Source organism: Ruditapes philippinarum, unplaced genomic scaffold, assembly GCF_026571515.1.
Source record: "Ruditapes philippinarum isolate M1 unplaced genomic scaffold, ASM2657151v2 ctg1150_1_1_1_1, whole genome shotgun sequence".
Classification (NCBI taxonomy): domain Eukaryota; kingdom Metazoa; phylum Mollusca; class Bivalvia; order Venerida; family Veneridae; genus Ruditapes; species Ruditapes philippinarum.
Window position 1 is genome coordinate 101,757 of NW_026860971.1, and position 19,564 is coordinate 121,320.

At 35.1% G+C, this 19,564-nt stretch overlaps 1 protein-coding gene across 1 annotated transcript in view; it reads right to left on the reverse strand.

Annotated features, from left to right (window-relative positions):
* LOC132714066 (uncharacterized) overlaps window positions 1-19,564 on the reverse strand; it is a 65,645-nt gene that overhangs the window by 30,524 nt on the left and 15,557 nt on the right. The window contains exons 6-12 of the mRNA XM_060696800.1: window positions 16,122-16,327; window positions 6,802-6,886; window positions 6,248-6,349; window positions 2,330-2,394; window positions 1,219-1,303; window positions 662-763; window positions 95-159 (exon numbers count right to left, since the gene is read on the reverse strand). Of these exons, the coding sequence (XP_060552783.1) occupies window positions 95-159; window positions 662-763; window positions 1,219-1,303; window positions 2,330-2,394; window positions 6,248-6,349; window positions 6,802-6,886; window positions 16,122-16,327 (710 nt within the window). The remainder of the gene's footprint in view (window positions 1-94; window positions 160-661; window positions 764-1,218; window positions 1,304-2,329; window positions 2,395-6,247; window positions 6,350-6,801; window positions 6,887-16,121; window positions 16,328-19,564) is intronic.

Sequence of the window (19,564 nt, forward strand, 5' to 3'; positions counted from 1 at the left end):
AAACAGTACTCTTAAGCATTTAGTTCCATTACAAAAATAAAAGCAATATCTTTAACCAATGTTTATGTGGGTAATTAGAAATATATCAGATTACCATAAGTGGTGCAGGAGAAGGACCTGGTAGAAAAGGTACTCGTCCCCATCTCTGTATTAGTTCACCTGTAAACAGTGAAACAAATGATGAATCAAAACCAGGTGTGTAGAGAAGATCCTAGAGACACTTTACAATGATATACATGTAGCTGGTGTAAGTGATATCGTGGATCAAAACCAAACTTGCATAAGGTCTAATAAATGACACACCTAGGTAACAAATATGGCATGATAATCTATCATTAAAAAACAACTGTCAAAGTTATGTGATATAGTTTCCCGAAAAATAATGTTTTAGTTAAAACAAATTTACAGTTGAAAGACCCTACTTTAAGATGGAAATTATATAGGAAAGCAATTTATCTTATTCACATCAGACTGTAAAGCATATCCTAATAACTTTTCATGAGCAAATCTCCTACTCAAATAGGACTCTATACCATAGTAAAGCAGGTCAAAATATTTGAAACCATGTGTAAACTATGAAGTCTAAAATGTATATAACACTGATTATTCTACAAAAGGAATTTATAATTAAACATAAAGTGTAAATGTGTGTAAAATTTACCAAGTTGTGAAAATTGCTCATCACAGCCTCTGCGAATAGATAAGTTCATGGTAAAATATCCTGCATCGAACCACTCTGCCATTGCAGCTGATAAATAAGGACCTGAAATTTTTATTAACAATTAATATTGACTTGTGTATTTCAATTAACATTTGTTTTTACAGACTACAAGGTAGTACATTGAAATGAGATTATTCTTCTCTTTTACTTCACAAAGTATTTTTGTTCACTGTTTTGAACAGGCAAAACACATATATTTAAGAGATTATTGTTTATCTTTTATCAATCACATTTTTTTTTCTCACTTTTATATTTTTGGATTCTAACAATTATAATGATAAATTCCTGAAATCTCATCTAATAGATTATCTCAGCAACACCCAGTAAACAAAACAATGGTTACTTAACTAAAAGACCTGTTTGATTAGTTGTACTAAAATCAATAAGAACTATGCTCTTGTAAATTCTAAGAGGCTTACTGCCATAATCTTGTGAGTAAACTTCAAAAACAACCACAACCTAAAATACTGATTTATAACTAAATACTTTTATTTTACCTTGCAGGCCCCCTTGTAGGTCTCTGTAGTACCATTCATTGTTGTTTTTATGGTCTGGGGGTTGAGCACTTGGTGGTTCATCATCCTACATACATTATGAACAAATTAATGTACAAATCTTTATTCATTTCATAATAATCATAAAATATATTTAATTTTCAAGTCTTATGGAATCATATATGTAAATTTCTAAATAGAATGTATGAAAATCCAAATAATTTGAGAGGTATTCAAATCTCATACAAAAATTCATGACAATGTTTATAAATGATGCTAATAAATGACACAACTAGGTAATAAATATAGCATGTTAATCCATCATTTAAAAACAACTGACAAAGTTATGTGATATAGTTTCCTGAAAAATGTTTTAGTTAAAACAAATTTACAGTTGAAAGACCCTACTTTAAGATGGAAATTATATAGGAGAAGAATTTATCTTATTCACTTCGGACTGTAAAGCATATCCTAATAACTTTTCCCAAGCAAATCTCCTACACACATGAAGGAATTTTAATTTTTGTTTTGTTTTGGGTTTTACGTCACATCGACACAGTATAGGTCATATCGCGACGTTCCAGCTTTACTGGTGGAGGAAGACCTCAGGTGCCCTTCCGTGCATTATTTCAGGCACGAACGGGCACCTGAGTAGAACCACCAACGTTCCGTAAGCTAGCTGGATAGCTTCCTCACATGAAAGAATCCAAAGTCCCTGTCGGGATTCGAACCCACAGCGGTGAGGGGCAAGTGGTTTGAAGTCAACGACCTTAACCAGTCGGCCACTGACGCCCCATAGGAATTTTAATGAAACCTTACAGAAATGTTCACCACTATGAGAAGCCGTATGGGGCGCATGAACCAGGTCTCTAGGTCAAGGTCACACATAGGTGTCAAAGTTCAAATAAATATATGTTACCAAAACTTTCAGTCATCATTTATTGAGGGATTAAAACACAAATGTTCAATATCATGACTATTGATGTGAAACAAGTGATTTATGTTAAAATATGCAAGGTCAAGGTCACTAAATATGACATTTGTTCCTTAACAAAAATAAAAGCCATATCTTTAACCAATGTTTATGTGAGTAATTAGAAATATATCAGATTACCATAAGTGGTGCAGGAGAAGGACCTGGTAGAAAAGGTACTCGTCCCCATCTCTGTATTAGTTCACCTGTAAACAGTGAAACAAATGATGAATCAAAACCAGGTGTGTAGAGAAGATCCTAGAGACACTTTACAATGATATACAGTGTAACTTCTGAAAACCGAACACCCCTGGGACTTGTCAAAAAGTTCGGATTTCAGAGGTTTCCGGAATTCAGAGGTTTAGGATAATGTGGACAAGACTAAGCCACTAAATGTCCAGGAAAATGTGGCCATTACTGTAATATCATATATAATAGTCTTTAATCAACTTGAAGATAAAGATGTGAATAAAAATAATACATTTATATTTAACACTTTATTTAATACTATATAATAATGATACTTATATAAACAAGCAATTATCATAGTATTGCAAGCAATCCATAAGTCCCCTACCGGTTAGAACCCCAGCAACATTCTGAAGGGCCATTGGCCATTCACTTATGTCTCTATTTTAAGTAAATTTGTTGAAAAAGTTCTTAAAAAGTGATCACAGGAAACAGTTTTTATGTACAAACAGACAGATGTTACACTATAATGTACAGTCTCTTAACATCTTAAAGTCTCTTACAACAACATTCATATTTATGCATCTGACTTTTTAAAGAAGAAATCAATTGTAGACTGTTTCTGCACACACTTTGCTTGACAATTTTGCATTCAGTTAGCATCTGGAGTTCCTGCACAGTATTGAGATAATCACTTGCTTTTTCAGTTGCAAAATTTTCAATCTTAATCAACATTTCAAGCACTTCACTATGAGTAAGTTCACTCCCAGGTAAATGTTGCTGTACATCATCTGTTTCAGTATCAAAGACATCACATGTGGTTTAAGAGGATTCCTTAAATGACTGCACAAGATTGCACTCCCATTCGTCTGAATTATCCTCCATTGGAATTATGATCAAAGTTTTATAAGTCCTCACAAGTGTATCTGAAATATTGAACAAGCACATTAAGGGGTACATCATCATCATCAAACTCATCATCATCAACAAGATTATCAGAAGACATCTCAAAGTGTGTGGAGCTAAATCCCACTGACTTAAAACACTTCACTACTGTGTCAGTCTTAACACTGTCCCATGCTTTTACAACCCAACCGATAGCATCAAGAAGAGACACGGTTTTACAAAGTTCAGTCACTGACTCAGCACTATCCATTTTACTCAACAGTGATCTCAACATTGACTTCCTGTAGTAAGCTTTGAATGTTCGGATTATACCTTGATCCAATGGTTGTAGTTGTGATGTCGTGTTGGCTGGCAAGAACTTGATTTCTACGTTTGATAAAGTATAATCTTCTTGTTTTCCATGTGATGAAGCATTGTCTAACAGCATGAGAATTTGGGACCTTGTCTGCGCATGTCAGAGTTTAAATCCACAAGCCAGTCAGTAAACACCTTATTGTTCATCCATGCTTTTTTTTAGCCACATACTTAACACCAAGTTCTGTTTTTTTGACATTCTTAAAACACCTTGGATTTTCAACTTTTGTAATACCTAATGGTCTCAATTTTTCACCAGACGCGCCACAAGCAAACATTACCGTAATCCTATCTTTTGACACTTTAGTTCCTTTTGATGCTGTCCCTTTCACAGATAATGTTTTATCTGGCAAAGCTCTAAAATACAATCCAGTCTCATCACACTTGAATACCTCATCCAAAGAATAGTCACCAATGATTTCAGGAATTCGCGATTTGAAATTTTCATTAAAAGCTTTGTATTCAGTGATTCCAAGTTCTTGAGCAAACTGAAGTGCTTTCTCTTTAATAATTGGACCAGAGAGTGGCATATTTTTAGCACATACAACACAGAACCATTGCCACACAAGATCATTCAAGTGTTCATACTTTGCATCATAACCAATACGCATCTTACTTGGGGAAGTATTACACTCCCAATGTTTCTTTTAGGTTTCTTTCTTTTTCAACATGTCTGCTACTGTTGACTTTCCTATGCCATACTTTTCAGAGAGTACCTGAAAACTAGAACTCCGCGAGTCGGATGTGTCGCCTGGTGAACAATGTAGTTTAGGAGAAATGGCCAGGACAAAAATGAAATATGAAAAATAACAATGGGCAATAACTAAAAAAATAATAAGTGCATAGCAGAAGTTTCTGTGCACTGCACTTCTTATCAATAAGATCTATCATTCTATGATGTTTCAAGTCCATAGCCTTCATACTTGAGGAGAAATGACCAGGACAAAAATAAAGTAAGAAAATCAACAAAGGGCAATAACTCAAAAAATAAGTTATGCAGAGTATCAGTTCTTATGCACTGCACTTTTTCTTCATGAGATCTATCATCCTATGAAGTTTCAAGTCCATAACTTTTATACTTTCGGAGAAATGGCCTGGACAAAAATTAAGTATGAAAATTAACAAAGGGCCATAACTCAAAAATTAGGAAGTGCAGAGTACCGGTTCTTGTGCACTGCACTTCTTCTTAATGAGATCTATCATCCTATGAAGTTTCAAGTCCATAGCTTTTTTAGTTGAAGAGAAATGGCCCGGACAAAATTAAAGTATGAAAATTAACAAAGGGCAATAACTCAAAAAATAAGAACTGCAGAGTACTGGTCCTTGTGCACTGCACTTCGGGTTATTGAAAGAAGCATGCATACCAAGTTTGAAGTCAATCAGACTTATAGTGACTGAGTTATGCTCCGCACAAGCTTTAGGGGACGACGACAACGACGCCGACAACGAAGCCGACACAGACACCGCCGCCGCCGACAAAAGTAACCCCTATATGTCACCTTTTCAAGGCAACACAAAAAGAAGAAAATATTGAAATAGTGCAATTTTTGTTTGCAAACAGAAATTCAGTAAAACACAAACATTGGTATTTCATTTCAACAGAAAATAAAACATTTCATGCAGATCATTCATTCAAAAAGAAAACAATCTTCACAAACCTTCAATGTTGGTTTGGGAACCATTTCAGACTCACAAATTACCTTAATTTTGTCCTCAAGGGACAGCTCAGTTCTACGACATTTAGAAGGTGTTTCGTTCATTATGACTATGAAACTAATGCAAATTCATGAAAAGACCATTATTTAAAGATTGTTCTGTCTTCATTTTAATCATTTAAAGTTTGCTCATTTTAATCTTACCTGCAAATGCCTTTGAATTTCTATCAGTTTGTAGAAATGTTGTTAATTGCATAAACTTACATATTGTCCGATGCTAGTTAATAATTATTACATCAAATGCAATAAAATCCCTAAAGTGATGCATACATTGTCCCAATTAATTGTCATTTAATCCGCTAATAAACACTTCAAATTAACTGACCTCCGTAAATTACTTCAATTAACCGCATCACTTCAAACATACCATTTCACAGTTTGTGATTTTAATGCGTGTCAAATTACACGATCACCGCTAATTAGTAAACAATCGACAGGGAGATTAAATCTTCCTGCAGGGTAAACCTTCTCGATTTACAATGTATTTCACACCTTTGGATATTTCCGGTTTTTGGAGGTAAAATTGCATTGATTTGACTCTAATTTTACGAAAATATCTACCGGAATTCAGAATTTCCGGAATTCAGAAGTATTATATTTATAGAAAATAGAAGGGAAAAAATCGGGACCGAAAAAATTGTTCGGTTTTTAGAAGTTTCCGGATTTCAGAAGTTCCGGAATTCGGAAGTTACACTGTAGCTGGTGTAAGTGATATCGTGGATCAAAACCAAACTTGCATGATAGCCTACTCAAATAAGACTATATACCATAAGTATAGCAGGTCAAAATATTTTAAACCAATTGTGTAAACTATGAAGTCTAAAATGTATATAACACTGATTCTACAAAAGGAATTTATAATTAAACATAATGTGTAAATGTGTGTAAAATTTACCAAGTTGTGAAAATTGCTCATCACAGCCTCTGCGAATAGATAAGTTCATGGTAAAATATCCTGCATCGAACCACCCTGCCATTGCAGCTGATAAAAAAGGACCTGAAATTTTTATTAACAATTAATATTGACTTGTGTATTTCAATTAACATTTGTTTTTTACAGACTACAAGGCAGTACATTGAAATGAGATTATTCTTCTCTTTTACTTCACAAAGTATTTTTGTTCACTGTTTTGAACAGGCAAAACACATATATTTAAGAGATAATTGTTTATCTTTTATCAATCACATTTTTTTTCTCACTTTTATATTTTTGGATTCTTACAATTATAATGATTAATTCCTGAAATCTTATCTAATAGATAAACTTAACACCCAGTAAACAAAACAATGGTTACTTAACTAAAAGACCTGTTTGATTAGTTGTACTAAAATCAATAAGAACTATGCTCTTGTAAATTCTAAGAGGCTTACTGCCATAATCTTGTGAGTAAACTTCAAAAACAACCACAACCTAAAATACTGATTTATAACTAAATACTTTTATTTTACCTTGCAGGCCCCCTTGTAGGTCTCTGTAGTACCATTCATTGTTGTTTTTATGGTCTGGGGGTTGAGCACTTGGTGGTTCATCATCCTACATACATTATGAACAAATTAATGTACAAATCTTTATTCATTTCATAATAATCATAAAATATATTTAATTTTCAAGTCTTATGGAATCATATATGTAAATTTCTAAATAGAATGTATGAAAATCCAAATAATTTGAGAGGTATTCAAATCTCATACAAAAATTCATGACAATGTTTATAAATGATGCTAATAAATGACACAACTAGGTAATAAATATAGCATGTTAATCCATCATTTAACAAGGGTGCCAATGTCACAAAATACGCCCATTTACGAAAGCTTTAGATGGAGATGGGGGCATTATGGATAAGTGTTATCTAGCAAGCAAGTTTTTATTCTTGGCACCGCCTCCATGGTCGAGGGGTTAGAGTCGATGACTTCTAATCCAGTTACCTCTCTGGCGTGGGTTCGATCCCCGGGAGATGCTTTGGTAGTTTAGCGCGGAGGAAGGTAGTCTAGTACTGGTGTAACTCTCCAGGAACGATGGTTAGGAAACTACCCGCCTATATGACAGAAATACTGTTGAAAAAGGCGTAAAATGAAACAAACAAACAAAACTGTGTTGTTAAATGAACCTTAAAACAAATCAGTAGGGAAGATATGCACAGGATGTGTGACCTTGACCTTGGTCGCAGGGACCTGAATTTTATGCACGACATTCAGCCTCACAATGATGAACATTTGTGCCAAATTATATTGAAATCCCTCTATGCATGTAGAAGTTTTGCTCCAGACAAGCGTTTTTCTATGAGCTCTAACTGTGACCTTCACCTTTGACCTAGAGACTTGGTTCATGTGCAGGGCACTACGTCTCATGGTGGTGAACAATTCTATAAAGTAACATTAAAATTCCTCCATGCATGTAGAAAATATGCTCCGGACAACATCTGGATATTTAATCATCTCCAGTGACCTTGACCTTGCAAATATTAACCTAAATTAAATGTGTCACACCTGTAGTCATGATAGTTACCATTTGTGCTACAATCCATCAATAAATGATGACTAAATGGTCCCTATACACATCTTCAAATTTTTATCTGAACCTTGACCTCTATGTGTAACCTTGACTTTGGTCGCAGCGATCTGAATTTTGCGTGCGACACTCAGCCTCACAATGGTGAACATTTGTGCCAAGTTATATTGAAATCCCCCTATGAATGTAGAAGTTTTGCTCCGGACAAGCGTTTTTCAATGAACTCTAAGTGTGACCTTGACCTGGAGACCTGGATCATGCATGGAGCAATACATATCATAGTGGTGAACATTTCCATAAAGTACTATAAAAATTCTTCCATACATGTAGCAGAATATGCTCCAGACAAAATCTGGATATTTCACCATCTTTAGTGACCTTGACCTTGCATATATTGACCTAAAGTACATGTGTCACAGCCGTAGTCATGATAATGACCATTTGTGTTACAATCCCTCAATAAATGATGATTAAATCGTCCCTATACACATCTTCATATTTTTATCTAAACTTTGACCTCTATGTGTGACCTTGACCTTGGCTGCATGGACCTGAATTTTGTGCGCGACACTCCGCCTCACAATGGTGAACATTTGTGCCAAGTTATATTGAAATCCCTCTATGCATGTGGAAGTTTTGCTCCGGACAAGCGTTTTTCAAATGAGCTCTAAGTGTGACCTTGACCTTTGACCTAGAGACCTAGTTCATGGGCGTGACATGGCTTCTCATAATGGTGAACATTTCTATGAAATTTCATAAAACTCCCTCCATGCGTGTAGGAGATATGCTCCGGACAAAATCTGGATATTTCATCATCTTTAGTGACCTTGACCTTGTATATATTGACCTAAATTATATGTAATCACAGCCATAGTCTTGATAATGACCATTTGTGTTACAATCCCTCAATAAATGATGACTAAATGGTCCATATACACATCTTCATATTTTTATCTGAACTTTGACCTCTATGTGTGACCTTGACCTTGGCCTCAAGAACCTGAATCTTGCGCGCGACACTCTGCCTCACAATGGTGAACATTTGTGCCAAGTAATATTGAAATCCCTCTATACATGTGGAAGTTTGCTCCGGACAAGCATTTTTCAATGAGCTCTAAGTGTGACCTTGACCTTTGACCTAGAGACCTGGTTCATGTGCGCGACACTGCTCCTCATAGTGGTGAACATTTCTATGAAGTTTCATTAAAATCCCACATACATGTAGGAGATATGCTCCGGACAAAATTGGACGCCGCCCGCCCACCCGACCGTCCGTCCGCCCGCCCGCCAGGGACGTTCCCATAATACGTCCCGTTTTTCAAACGGGTGTATAAAAACAACTGTCAAAGTTATGTGATATAGTTTCCTGAAAAATGTTTTAGTTAAAACAAATTTACAGTTTAAAGACCCTACTTTAAGATGGAAATTATATAGGAAAGGAATTTATCTTATTCACATCAGACTGTAAAGCATATCCTTAATTTGGTAAGCCTAATTAACCTAACATATAGTGATAAACCTAGATTATTCATATCTATTTTGAAATCAACTAATATACCCATATTCCTCCTTATGAACTACAGAATCTGCTGATGTAAACACAGATTATGAATTCTATATTGTAACAAGAGATGATTATTTGTGGTGGCTAGTAATGAAAATAGCAAACACTCTAAAATAATATAAAATATAAGACAGGTGAAAAAGAAATTAAACAAGAGCTTTCAATAGGATGGATTTACAGACAAGGATTTTTCTAAAAATAGAATCACTGATAAGAAATACACATAGAAACAGTTGCTGGTCGGACAATCATTTTGTCCGACCTGTGACCAGTCCTATAGAACTTATATTACTTTCAGTGTGGAGTCAATGAAAAATTAAAAGTTTAAACAAATTTTACAATATTAATGTATGAAATGTTAATTCCAGATACGAAGCTAAAACATATTACATGTATTAATGCTTTGGGTGGGTTATGCCCATTATTGAGAGATCATTATAATTTATGTGACTTAAAAGAGTATTTTAAACTGTCATCTAGAAATGTGTCCATAGGACATGGGTACCCCCACACTCCACTGTTCTGTCAATCTTATGACTGTAGGTCAAATATTTTTTGGACTATATGTGCCACAAGTTGAAAACTAAACATTTTTTACTAAGTAAAGGGCAAGAACTTTACAAATACTGTGTAAATCCACAAGCAATTTATACTACTGTAAATCAAGGGCAATAACTCTAACAAAACTGAAACAAGAGCCGGTTAACCCGGATGATGCTCTCTGACTAGGTTTTGGACACAGAAAAGTATATCTTTTGTAGTTTCAGACTTATGTCCCAGATAAAGTTCAAAGTGTGATAATTCCAAACTTAGGCAAGGCAGAGTTACTGTTCTTTGCACTGCACATCTACTCAATGAGATCTAAAAAGTTGTAAATACGACTTCAAATAACAAAAATGTGGGCCTGACACGATTTTGCTGCAAGGTCATGCTGTGACCTTGACCTTCAAGGTAGCCACCCAAATGTTGCTCGCAACACATCGTCTCAATATGGTGATCATTTCTGTAAAATAGTTGTATAATGCAACTGCAAATAACGAAGTTAAGGGTCAGACACAATTTTGCTGCAAGGTCATGCTGTGACCTTGACCTTCAAGGTAGTGACCAAAATGTGGTGAGCAATACATCGTCTCAATATGTGATCATTTCTATGAAATACTTTAAAAATCCGACTTCAAATAACAAAGTCATGGGCTGGACACGATTTTGCTGTAAGGTCATGCTGTGACCTTGACCTTCAAGGTAGCGACCCAAAAGTTGCGTCTGACACATTGTCTCAATATGGTGATCATTTCTGTGAAATAGTTTAAAAATCCGACTTCAAATAACCAAGTTATGGGCCGGACATGATTTTGCAGCAAGATCATGCTGTGACCTTGACCTTAAAAGTAGCGACCCAAATGTTGCAAGCGACATGTCATCTCAATATGGTGATCATTTCTGTGAAATAGTTTAAAAATCCGTCTTCAAATATAGAAGTTATGGGCCTGACTCGAATTTCGGGACATACGTACCAATGGACTGATTACCCGACGGCTATATGCTCCCCCGAAATTTTTCATTCATAAGGTCATAACTCTAAGTCAAATCCTTTTTGAGTAAGATGCGACACAAGTTGAAAATTGCAAAATTTTACTAAGTCAAGGGCAATAACTCAAAAAATACTATATAAATGCACACAAATATACCCAGGTGCACAACTACACATGCTGTTTAACATTCCTGTAGAGTTTCATGATTCTATGTCAAATCCTTTTTGAGTTACATGCGACACAAGTTTATAATTGCAAAATTTTACTAAGTCATGGGCAATAACTCAAAAATACTATATAAATGCACATGAAAATACCAAGGTGCACAACAACACATACTAATTAACATTCCTGTAAAGTTTCATGACTCTAGGTCAAATCTATTTTGAGTTACATACAACACAAGTTGAAAATTGCAAATTTTTACGAAGTCAAGGGCAATAACTCTAACTAGAACTATCACTAAATGTGATTAATACCCCCACAAGACTGCTTCGGAAATGAGGATGTTACTAGTAACAGAATACCTTGTAAAATAATTGAAATATAGAGTTATGGTTGTGGGCAATTAAAGATAGTTGTGGTTCTTGTATGTTGCATTTTCTTTCATTGTGGTTGGCCATTGATGAAGTTTTCTTGAATTACTCTAATAAGTCCAGAAAGACAAGGAAAAGGAACAAAGGGCAATAACTCTATAAATACTGAAGATGGAGTTATAGTTCTTGTGCACTGCACTTCCTCTTATTGTGCTTGACAACTGTATGAAGTTGTATTGAATTCCTAACAGTAGTTTTCAAGTTATGTTCTGGACAAGGAAAAGTAACAAAGGGCAATAACTCTGTAATTAGTCAAGATGGAGTTATGGTTCTTGTGCACTGCACTTCAGCTTATTGTGTTTGACAATTGTATGAAGTTGTTTTTAATTCCAACCAGTAGTTTTCAAGTTATGCCCTGGACAAGGAAAAGTAACAAAGGGCAATAACTCTGTAATAAGTCAAGATAGAGTTATGGTTCTTGTGCACTGCACTTCCTCTCAATGTGCTTGAGCATTGTATGAAGTTATAATGAATTCCAATAATTAGTCTTCAAGTTATGGTCCGGACAAAAGAAAGCAATGGAAAAGTAACAAAGGGCAATAACTCTGTAATTACTTTAGATAGAGTTATGGTTCTTGTGCACTGCACTTCAGCTTATTGTGTTTGACAATTGTATGAAGTTGTTTTTAATTCCAACCAGTAGTTTTCAAGTTATGCCCTGGACAAGGAAAAGTAGCAAAGGGCAATAACTCTGTAATTAGTCAAGATAGAGTTATGGTTCTTGTGCACTGCACTTCCTCTCAATGTGCTTGAGCATTGTATGAAGTTAAAATGAATTCCATCAATTAGTCTTCAAGTTATGGTCCGGACAAAAGAAAGCAATGGAAAAATAACAAAGGGCAATAACTCTGTAATTACTTTAGATAGAGTTATGGTTCTTGTGCACTGTACTTCAGCTTATTGTGTTTGACAATTGTATGAAGTTGTTTTTAATTCCAACCAGTTGTTTTCAAGTTATGCCCTGGACAAGGAAAAGTAACAAAGGGCAATAACTCTGTAATTATTCAAGATAGAGTTATGGTTCTTGTGCACTGCACTTCCTCTCAATGTGCTTGACCATTGTATGTAGATATATTGAATTCCAACAATAAGTCTTGTATAAAAATACTGAATAAATCCACATGAAAATACCCAGGTGCACAACTGCACATGCTGATCAACATTTTTGTAAAGTTTCTTGACTCTAGGTCAAATCCTTTTCGAGTTACATGCGACACAAAAGAGAACGGATGGACGGATGGAAGGACGGACAGACTGACGGATGTTCAAACAAGAGAGTTTTAATGTGGCTACTCTATTGTTCTCTCTATTGTTCTTTTTAGCCACACAAAAGAAAATAGCCACATAAAAGCATTACGGAATGAATGACATCAAAGAGAAAGAACAGTTACCTATTGTCCCTCTAGCCACATAATTACTGTCCGTACTGGGAGTGCGGACTGACTGACAGACAGACAGACGGACAGACAACCCCGACGACTATATTGCATTATCACTGGATCCAGTTTATGTGTAAAATTTGCCATATTTTGAGATTATTTGTTGCCATAGCAACCAGAATTTTCAACATAGGAAGAAAAGAAAAAGAGGTGCATAATCTCCATTATCTACCAGCTATCCATATATCAACTTCCATCAAAATATTTTCAGTACTTAATGCGTTATCAAGGGATCCAATTTTGTGGACGGACGGACTGAAGGACATAAAGCATTACTGAATGAATGACATCAAAGAGAAAGAACAGTTACCTATTGTCCCTCTAGCCACATAATAACTGTCATGTGAGTGCTGACTGACAGACGGCCGGACTGACAGACGGACGGACTGACGGACGGTCAGACCCTGACCCTCTCGGAGGGTAAACCTAAAGTCCTGACCGGTAAACCGGTAGGGGACTAATTATAAAGTAATAAGAATTTGTACCAAAACTCAAGCAAAATTAAAACAAGTGACACTGAAGGTCAGTATCATTCATGAGTCAAGGTCAACTTCAGTCTGGCCTTCTTAGTGGTCTTGTCCAAAAAGTTGTGTCCAAATATGAAGACAATATGAACGAAAACTGAAAATTTCTTATTTTTTTCAAAGTTAAAGGGGCATAACTGTGCAAAAAATCATTGAACAATGACCAAATTCTAACCTTATCCGCACATTTCTATGACGTATAATTTGAGGTGAGTGTGTACAACTGTTGGGGAGATACTAAACAGAAACTGAATATTTTATATTTTTTTATAAGTTAAGGGGCATTATTTTGTCAAAAATCATCGAACCATAACCAAATACAAAATTGACCTACATTTTTCAATGATATATCCATATGAGCTGATGGGGAGTTAATGAACAGAATCTAAAAATTTCTTTTTTTTCAAAGTAAAAGGGGCATTACTCTATTAAAAATCAGTAAAACAACAACCAAATTCAAACATGCCCTTACCAAAATGACTTTAAGTGACTTATATGTTTCTTATATGCAACTTATACTTGACTTATAAGAGAACTATAAGTTGCATATAAGTCACTTATAAATCACCTAAAAACCTGTCTAAGTCAGTTATAGGTATATGCTACATATAAGTCACTTTCGGCCATTTTTCCCCCAACATACAAGTCACATATAAGTCACCTATAAGTGCCTTATACTGGTCAAGTTTGAGGTAACCAGTTTCTATGTTAGGTATAAGTGAAAACTTAGAACTTTTGCGAGACTTTTTATTACTGAGCAAAGCTGAAAAAATTACTAAGTACAAAAACATGAGAAAAATTGATAAAATTTATTGAAGTTGATTTGTAATTCTTTGCTTTAACACAATGGGTATCAAAATACTCAGAATTTAAAATACTATAATCTAAGACCTTAATCACAAACAATTAAGATTTTTTTTAAATGTTGCTTATTAATTTTTGAACACAGCTGGGGTTTTTTAAATAAGACAATAGGAAAAATGATTATCAATTAAGTATATTACCTGTAAAAAATTTTGGCACAGATTCTGTGCTAAATTGGGACAGAAATGGCATTCAATCAGAGATTTCTAGGCTACCATGGACAGAAATGAAATTCCATGTCATTTCTTCTCAGAAGGAAAATATTTCATATAAAAGTCACCCAAGGCATAATTCTACTCTTGTTTTTTTTCTAACTTGAAACAGACATTGAAATCTATACTTTTATAACTCTCTTGTTTGAACATCCGTCAGTCCGTCCGTCCTTCCATCCGTCCATCCGTTCTCTTTTGTGTCGCATGTAACTCAAAAAGGATTTGACCTAGAGTCAAGAAACTTTACAAAAATGTTGATCAGCATGTGCAGTTGTGCACCTGGGTATTTTCATGTGGATTTATTCAGTATTTTTATACAAAGTTTGGGGGGTATATAGGAGTCACCCGGTGGTCAGTTGGTCGGTCGGTCGGTCGGTCCAGACGTCCGTTGCATTTTCCTTTTCCAGAGCATAACTTGAAGACTTATTGTTGGAATTCAATATATCTACATACAATGGTCAAGCACATTGAGAGGAAGTGCAGTGCACAAGAACCATAACTCTATCTTGACTAATTACAGAGTTATTGCCCTTTGTTACTTTTCCTTGTCCGGGGCATAACTTGAAAACTACTGGTTGGAATTAAAAACAACTTCATACAATTGTCAAACACAATAAGCTGAAGTGCAGTGCACAAGAACCATAACTCCATCTTGACTAATTACAGAGTTATTGCCCTTTGTTACTTTTCCTTGTCCAGAACATAACTTGAAAACTACTGTTGGGAATTCAATACAACTTCATACAGTTGTCAAGGACATTAAAAGGAAGTGCAGTGCACAAGAGCCATAACTCCATTTTGACAAAGTACAAAGTTACTGCCCTTTGATACTTTTCCTTGTCCGGAGCATAACTTGAAACATACTGGTTGGTATTCAAAACAACTTCATACAATGGTCAAGCACAATAAGAGGAAGTGTAAGTTAAGGGGCATTACTTTGTCAAAAATCATCGAACCATAACCAAATACAAAATTGACCTACATTTTTCAATGATATATCCATATGAGCTGATGGGGAGTTAATGAACAGAATCTAAAAATTTCTTTTTTTTCAAAATAAAAGGGGCATTACTCTATTAAAAATCAGTAAAACAACAACCAAATTCAAACACATATATGACCTGCATATTCCTTTGATGTATCTATATCTCAAATTTCAGGTGAATGTTTACAACTGTTGGGGGATTTAATGAATGGAAACTGAAAATTTCATCATCGGACCATAACTAAATTCCAATTTGACCTGCATTTTTCATTAATATATCCATATGTCAAATTTGAGCTGAATGTGTGCAACCTTTACCAAGATATTGATCGGAAACTGATGATGATAGAATGATGGAACTTCAGAATGACAGAACTAATAGGAATGACTGAACAGGGTAACACTTTATGCCCAAGCCATTTTATAGTTTCATTTTCATTCATATTTAAAATGAATGAAAAAACATTTTTTCTGTTTACTAGTTAATGGATAAAAATCAAACAACTCTCATTTAAGTATTATCTATGTTAAAAAAACTCACCTGTGCTATTGGTAACAATCCTTTGAAATAATATACTTTTTTCCTCAAAAAATCTCTCAGGTTTTTCAATTGGTTGAAAATTACATTCCTTATGAATATTATTATCAACCCTATTAGAGTTGTGTTGATAATGATAAGGATATCTATATCACTCCAGGAACGATCCTTTAGCAGGTTATCATCATGCAATTTGAGACGTTTAAAATCTGAAAATACAATTACAGTAAACTTCACATATAGCGAACACGGTTATAGCGAACTTCCGGTTATAAGGAACAAATTTTTTGGGCCCGAATTTTGCCCTTCTTTATTTAATGTAAAAAATTACGGTTACAGCGAACACGGTTATAAGGAATTATCGCTTATAAGGAACTCATTTTTCAGTCCCAATGCCATAAAAAGTACAGAAAATTACACTTTTATAACGAACTACAAATATTGGCTATCCGTAAACAGATCAAGCATTTTCTACTTTCGTTTTCATCGGCACAGATTACAACTTGGCCGAATGTAGCGGATATATTAGGAACAAATAATGACGATGACAGTCAATCTTCCGAAGACGAGATCTATTTAGATTATCTGCCGGTTGTGTCAAAAAATGAAGCTATTGATTGTTTGCACTAGATTAGGTTATACTTTGAGTGTAATGCACATGTTTGAAAAACAGTTTTTAAAAGTTTATTGAATATTGAATTTAACCTGAAGAGTTGTAAACATTCCCACACTAAAATTAGCGACTTCTTCAAAGCAAAGTGATTATTTTTGTGCATGATACTGTATCGTTAATAAATAACAATATTGCATATATGGTACATATCATATAATTATCTTATAGATATATTTATACATACAAATTATATTAAAAAGAAACAACATTGCAATTATTCCTTAATCAATATAAGGGAGACAACAATGACGAACTCAAGAGTTATTTCTCTTAATCAAATGCTCTTCTAAATGGAGGACGATGGTAAACAATTAGTTCGTTATATGTAAAACTGTTCGCTATAAAAACTTCTGATACAAGGAACTAATTCGCTATATGCTTACAAGGAACTCCGGATATAAGGAACAGATTTTGAATGTCCCAGTGAGTTCGTTATAAGCGGAGTTTACTGTATATGATAACATTTGCATATGCATCATCCAGAAGGAATGGATGTTATTAACTATACATTGAAAATTTACTATAAGCTGGCATTGCCAGAAATTTAACCTGGATGTCTGGATTACTAACCATTACATCACAACAGTGTCAGAAGATATGTTCAAGGAAAAATAGCTTTTATGTTACACTTATATCAAAACAAACTAGAACTGCCACTGTCATGGTGTGAATACCCCCACATACCACTCTGTCAGAATTAATAGTGGTCATTTAGAGCTCAAAGACAACATCCTGGTAGTTAACCAGTGCCTTGCTATTTTATTTATTCTACATGTTTTTAGTGGCAAAGATAAAACTGACTTTTACCTTTGACCTACTGACCTCAAAACCGAAGCTGCCACTGCATTACTTGAAACCCTTCCTCCCCCCATTCATGCAGCTTTGCCTGGGGTGTTTTATGATGAATATATGAGAAATTAAATTAATTATATGTTTCAAATGTCAAAATGTCAAAATCAATACACTGTGGACATGCATTCTTAAGCATTTGAGCAGACAAGCTTATTGTAGTAAAAACCCCTGTGACCTTGACCTTTAACACAGTCACCAAATATCAATAGGGGTCATCTACTAGTGACAGTCATAACCAACCTCAATACCAAATATGAAGACTGTTGGCCAAAGCATTCTTAAACAGTTGAGCAGACAAGCTTTTTGAACTAAAGGCCCCTGTGACCTTGACCTTTGACTGATTGACTTCAAAATCAAAAGGGGTCATTTAATGGTCATGATCAACCTGAATGCCAAATATTATGACTGTGGGTCAAAGATGGGTGGACAAGCTTTTGATAGTCAAGGTCCTACTGACCTTGACCTTTGACATAGTGACCTCAAAATCAATAGGGTTACCTACTAGTCATAACAAACCTCAATTACAAATATGTAGACTGTTGACCAAAGCATTCTTAAGTTTGTTTGTTTGTTTGTTTGGATTTTTTAGGCACATCAACACATAACTGGCCATATCGTGCCCAATGCTATAGTAATTGAGTGGACAAGCTTTTTTGTCAAAGGATTCTAAAAGTTATTGGGTGGACTAACTTTTTGAAATCAAGGCCCCTGTGACCTTGACCTTTGAGCAAGTGACCTCATAATCAAAACATGTCAGCTACTTGTCGTAACCAACCTCAGTAACAAATATAATTACTGTTGACCAAAGCATTCTTTAGTAATTGAGCAGAAAAGCTTTTTGGTCAAAGGATTCAAAAGTAATTGGGCAGACAAACTTTTTAAGTCAAGGCCCTCCTCACCTAGTGACCTAAAATCAACAGGGATCATCTACAAATCATAACCAACCTCAATACCAAATATGAAGACTGTTGGCCAAAGCAATTGAGCAGAAAAGCTTTTTGAAATAAAGACTTTTTTTAAACTTGACCTTTGACCCAGTGAACTCTTAAGCAAAAGGGGTCATCTAATGGTCATGACCAATGTCTTTGCCAAATATGAAGACTGGGTCTAAGGAATCTAAAGTTATTGGGTGGACAAGTTTTTTTCTAGTCAAGGCCCCTGTGACCTTGCCCTTTGAGCCAGTGACCTCAAAATCAATAGGGAACATCTTATAATCATGACGGACCGCAATGCCAAATATGAAGACTGTGGATCAAAGGTTTCTTAAATTATTGGGCGGACAAGCTTTTTTAGGCAAGGCACCTGTGACCTTGACCTTTGACCTCAAAATCAATAGGGGTCATCTACTAATTATGACCAATCTCAATACCAAATATGACGACTTCGGGTCAAAGGATTCTTAAGTTATCGTGCTTTTAGTCAAGGCCCCTGTGACTTTTGAACTTAAAATCAATAGGGGTCATCTACTTATCACGACCTATCTCAATACCAAATATGAAGACTGGGTCAAAGGAATCTTATGTAATTGGGCAGACAAGAAAAAAACAAACTGACAGCCAGATGCCCGATGGCCAGACAGACAAGCTGATTCCACTATACCCTCCTAACAACTTTGTTGTGCGGGGGTATAACAAACAAATTACAAGCAGTATGATGAATTTCCACTTTAAAGAACATTTAAACAAGAGGGCCAAGATGGCCCTAGATCACTCACCAGACCCATCAAACTCATCCAAACAATTATCTAGACAATATTCTGACCAAGTTTCTTGACAGGTGAGTCAAAAATGTGACCACTACAGTGTTAACAAGGATTATCCATATTTGAGCAGTGTGACTTAGTTTTTGACCCCAGGTGACCCATATTCAAACTTGACATAAAAATCATCAAAACAAACTTTCATACAATTTTCCAGGATAT